The following is a 5283-nucleotide window of genomic DNA, read 5'->3' on the forward strand; positions in this document are numbered from 1 at the left end:
GAGTGGCTAGGACAGCTACCCATGTGAGCAAGCTGAAGGGGCGTGCCAAACTTTGCCAGCGGGGAACGGGACCTGCAGAGCGGCCGAGGAAACACGCCACCTACAGAAGAAAAAATGTCATTTATCAATATCTACCTCACAAAAGCCACCTCTTCAGCGTAGCATGATTGCCTCTTCTCCGATCAGTAAGAGATGAAGAAAAGCCTCTCCATTGCAATAATAACTGGGTAAAATGTGGTTGCAGCTTTGGAACACAGGTGCACCAAGAAAAGAGAGATGAAGACGGATGCACACGTCGATAGAGAAATAAGCACGTGAGAGAGAGAGAGAGAGAGAGAGAGAGAGAGAGAGAGAGAGAGAGAGAGAGAGAGAGAGAGAGAGAGTAATTGAATGCACACACACACACACACACACACACACTCAAGCTTCAACTCAAGATATAAAACAGAGTAAAAAATTATGTCTAGTAAACCGTAATAAACATCGATGACAACTCACGTCAGAGTCATAGAAACTCGAGAAATCATGAACTTCCCTCCTGCCGTCCGGGTTTGCCAGAAAGACGTTCGCCAGACCGAAGTTAGCTTCTCCTCTCGCTAAAGTGCCCACCAGACCTGACCATGACCCATTTTTGGAGGCCTGACCCCAAAGCTGACCTGCCAGAGAGAGAGAGAGAGAGAGAGTATAGTATCTCACGGTTTTACACACACACACACACACACACACACACACACACACACACACACACACACACACACACACACCATCACTTGGTTTCCTGAAGGCGGGGGTAAAATTAAGAGCCTCCGAAAGCGCCATCACCACCTTATAATCTCGCCCGTATCGGCCACTGGGACCTACCATGAAGTGAGGCGAGAACTGGAACCACACTACCTGAAAGAAAATAGGGAACTGTAATTAAATAATAGAGCTGGGCACCTCCGTACCTTAGCACCTTCGCTCCTCCGTACCTGCGGACCACCAAACGAGGTGCGGAGGTCCGAAGTGCGGAAAAAATTTCAAAACTGTGAAAGTAACAGGTACGGAAAGGCGACATTTTAAGTCCGTACCTCAGCACCTGCATGAGACATGTGGGGAAAGACGAAATTTTAAGTTCGTACCTCCGCACCTGAGACAGGTGCAGAAAAGCGAAATTTTGAATCCGTACTTCCGCACCTGAGATTTTCTAGGAAAAAAATAAATAAAGACGACAGTTTGCACTCCGTAGCATTACTTCCGACCGTTTTTGGCGGTCTGTGCGACCAGGCATATTTTCCCGCCATTTGAGTGACGTACTCATTCAGGTCTAAGCATGTTCTCTCTCTCTCTCTCTCTGGATTGTCTTTAACTCTAAAAGATTGGCTAAATTTTCCTTCAATATGATAACTGTGAGGGCCGCCGCTGCTGCTGTGGTGGGTGGTTGTCCACTATCCCCTCACCCCGGCTCCCCAACTATTCTTCTCCTTCACCATTTGGATCTACGGGTGTGGCTATAAGTTGTGGTGGTGGTGGTGTATTTTTTTTATTCTTGATTTTTATGATATTATGCCTGTTTAAGAGAGAGAGAGAGAGAGAGAGAGAGAGAGAGAGAGAGAGAGAGAGAGAGAGAGAGAGAGAGAGAGAGAGAGAGAGAGAGAGAGAGAGAGAGAGAGAGAGAGAGAGAGAGAGAGAGAGAGAGAGAGAGAGAGAGAGAGAGAGAGAGAGAGAGAGAGAGAGAGAGAGAGAGAGAGAGAGAGAGAGAGAGAGAGAGAGAGAGAGAGAGAGAGAGAGAGAGAGAGAGAGAGAGAGAGAGAGAGAGAGAGAGAGAGAGAGAGAGAGAGAGAGCTATACTGTAGGGTAAAAAAAAAAAAAAAAAACAGCTCTGATTATTGTGGAGTACAAAGGTAAAAACAAGCAGGAAAGGCAACATGTAATCCTATCCTTGCTGGTGAGTGTTTTTCTAAGATAATGAATATCACTAATGGACATTTAATGGTAAAATATTGTCTCCTTTCCTGCTCTTACAAGCATTATAAATACAATCAGGTAGGTAGACCAGTTCTAAACACGAAAGGGGCATACAAGTTCTACAACTAAACAACACTTGTGCATAATGTGCTAGTTACATATTGGAGTTAAAATCTTCAAACCCATTTTCATCTAATTTAACTATATAGTGGCTGCTTGTAAGATTAATTCGTGGAGGCATCTTTCGGCTCGTCGACGTTGGCATCAAATTGATAGGCAGTAAACCTTGCACATTTCCTCTGTTTGCTGGATGACTGAGTGTTCTGGTAGTGAATATCAATGTTTTAGTGCATATACACAACTTAGACATCAGCACTGAATAAAATTAGACCCCGAAGGCAGAAAGGCAAAATGATACCGGCAGATTTTTCAAGCTTCACAAGGGAATATTGTTTATGCACTGTATTCCAGTGTTGTGCTACACTACACTAGCTATCAATAATGTTACCATATGCATGTTGAATATCGAAAGTCTTTGTTTCTTTGATTGAATTAGCCTTAGAATTATACACTTCTATGGAGACAACTCTCTCTCTCTCTCTCTCTCTCTCTGGCACTCCAACACACACACACACACACACACACACACACACACACACACACATACGCAGCCTCTTCCTGAGAGCATCGCCTTCATCATCATGATCAGTGTCGCCTGTGCCAGATAAGTATGATAACTATGATTTTTCCGCCACTTCCTCGCTCTCTGGTGACGTCATGGTGACGTCATAGTCAGCTCGCGCTATGATTGGCTCTAATTTCGTCCCGGGACGAACCCTTCCAGACTTGGTAAATATGCTACCGGGCCGAAGGGAAAAAAAATTAGGCGCCGAGGTACTGGTACGGACTATCTGCGTTTCGAGGTCCGGAGCGGTACCGGACTACCCGATATCCAGTAACGCGCCCACCGCTGCTAAATAATTAACTAACATGATTTACGGTGGCATAAAAACGTTATCATTTAAAGCTCAACTTGTATATTCACTGCTGCTTTAGGATAGTTGTACACAAGGATTCTATATTAAGTCTTCTGTATTCATTGGTCGTACTGCACCAATTAAAAATACTTCGCAGGCGTTACGTATGATGTTCCGTGGCCGTGACGTGTGATGTTCCGTGGCTTTGGCGTGTAAGGTGTGAGGTGTCAGATGTAGCCTATGATGAGTCACAATACAAGTAATAAGCAATATGGGAAAATGTATCCATGAGGTCTGTACATATCAATACAAACTGACACGTATCTGTAGCAGTGAACAGACGAAGATGATTTCTAAGGGGAAAAATCAAATAAAGATGAAAAGAATCAAATACAGTAAAATTTGATTAAAAGGTAAATAAATGAATCAACAAATATTGAATAAAAAAAAAATAAATATGAAAAACAATAATAACAATAAATAAAATAACAACATAAGAGAAACTACAAAAAAGGCCCTACACGTTAAAGTCACTATGAGAAAAAAAAAAAGGATAATTTGATAAATAAACAAAAGTTAACACGTAAAACGTACAGTATACAGCTGTCATGCGAAGTTCATATGACACGTGCAATACCCATTCACATACTATCTTCGGCCAGGTGTAAAGTGTATTGCACCCGTATTCGGCCTGCCAAAAGGAACTAATGTTGGTAAATTTGAAAGAGAAAGTTAATAAACAACGCTAAATAATTTTGTGAGCATTTCATGTTTTTTCCGCAGGTGTGCATATGCCTGGGAAAGTAGTTTTTCTTAAAAAAAATCTTTCATTTTGCATTCTGAATACTAATAATTTTGGGTTGATATAGTATGCAGTCTTATAAGACTACTATTTTTTGTTAATGTGGCTTTAGTACTAAAAAGTTTGCCAACGCTTGGCCTGGGGCAACTGAAAGACTATTAAAAATGGGTCATTGAAAAAAAAAAAAAAAAGAAACACTTTCCAAACACTGTAGACAAAAGGGTAATCCAAAATTTGAGAATCTAGCACGCTGACTCAGTCACACAGTCTGCAGGACCGATCAGCCCCTCTAACCTTCAACTCAGTTCCTTGGAGGTTGGTCAGCTTGGAAGGGAAGAGTATTGCCCTCCTCGAACCCTGCCTTCCTTCCTTGACACTCCAGCTGTCCACTCTCCTCACAGCTGGCTCTCTGAACAGCTGGTTTTCGTACATCTTCCATCCTTCAGACATCTACACACCAAAAGAAAATATAAATAAATAAAATAAATGAATAAATAAATAAATAAACCAAATATTTAACGTATAGATGCCATTTCATATATATATATATATATATATATATATATATATATATATATATATATATATATATATATATATATATATATATATATATATATATATATATATATATAATGTAACTTTATCTCTCTCTCTCTCTCTCTCTCTCTCTCTCTCTGTGTGTGTGCTTACCTGCACAAGACCCACCAGATGTTCTGTCTTCCTGCCCACTTCAGTTTTCGCCAGAGCCTCCATCTGCGTCACCGTGAGTCCCACAATGAGGTACTTGCCGCTGTAGTCCCAGGATGGTTGAAATCGTAAGAAATAAGCGAGGAGGATGGCAGCGTGGCCAGGATGGTGGAGGAGTAGGAAATAGGTACGGCAGCCTCCCACCCTGCTCAGGCCCCACTCCACCCTCAGGAGATCTTCCGACGTCCTTACCCTCCACGTCTTTGTTATTACAGGAGGAGGAAGAAGAGGAGGAAGAAGAGAGGGAAAAGCAAAAAAAAAAAAAAAAAAAAAATTCAAAAATATGAAGTAAGGAAGATGAAAAGAAAGAAAAAAATAGTTGATAGTAATTATGCAGTGGAGCAGAGGTCGGCAAATCTCAAGCACGATGACACTCTACATGCAATAGGACCTTAATTATTCTCCTAGAGATGATTCTCTCTCTGGTGAGAGAGAGAGAGAGAGAGAGAGAGAGAGAGAGAGAGAGAGAGAAACACCTTCAGAATTCTGTCAAAATGTTTGCACTTGATTAGCCAGCAATCCACTTATTTCGATTAGGCTTATTCCATGATAGTGCTTGACTCTGGCACGCCATCATTTTAAAGAAGAAGAAAAAAAAAGGAATAAATGAAATTAAATGAATAAGTAGATATAACAAATATAATAGAAGAGGTCAAATGAGAGAGAGAGAGAGAGAGAGAGAGAGAGAGAGAGAGAGAGAGAGAGAGAGAGAGAGAGAGAGAGAGAGAGAGAGAGAGAGAGAGAGAGAGAGTATTGTACGTATATCATTAAATATTCGTATGATTTAACCTACTTCTTATCTGTAAT

General features: G+C 41.3%; 1 protein-coding gene across 1 annotated transcript in view; it reads right to left on the minus strand.

Annotated features, from left to right (window-relative positions):
- LOC123518764 (glutamate receptor ionotropic, delta-2-like) overlaps positions 1–4846 on the minus strand; it is a 9814-nt gene extending 4968 nt beyond the window's left edge. The window contains exons 1-5 of the mRNA XM_045279766.1: positions 4420–4846; positions 4021–4176; positions 761–894; positions 499–691; positions 1–100 (exon numbers count right to left, since the gene is read on the minus strand). The exon at positions 1–100 is cut by the window's left edge and continues 43 nt beyond it. Coding sequence (XP_045135701.1) covers positions 1–100; positions 499–691; positions 761–894; positions 4021–4176; positions 4420–4482 — 646 coding nt within the window. The 5' untranslated portion in view covers positions 4483–4846. The remainder of the gene's footprint in view (positions 101–498; positions 692–760; positions 895–4020; positions 4177–4419) is intronic.
- Between the last annotated feature and the right edge of the window lie 437 nt (positions 4847–5283).

This window comes from Portunus trituberculatus, chromosome 44, assembly GCF_017591435.1.
Source record: "Portunus trituberculatus isolate SZX2019 chromosome 44, ASM1759143v1, whole genome shotgun sequence".
Classification (NCBI taxonomy): Eukaryota; Metazoa; Arthropoda; class Malacostraca; order Decapoda; family Portunidae; genus Portunus; species Portunus trituberculatus.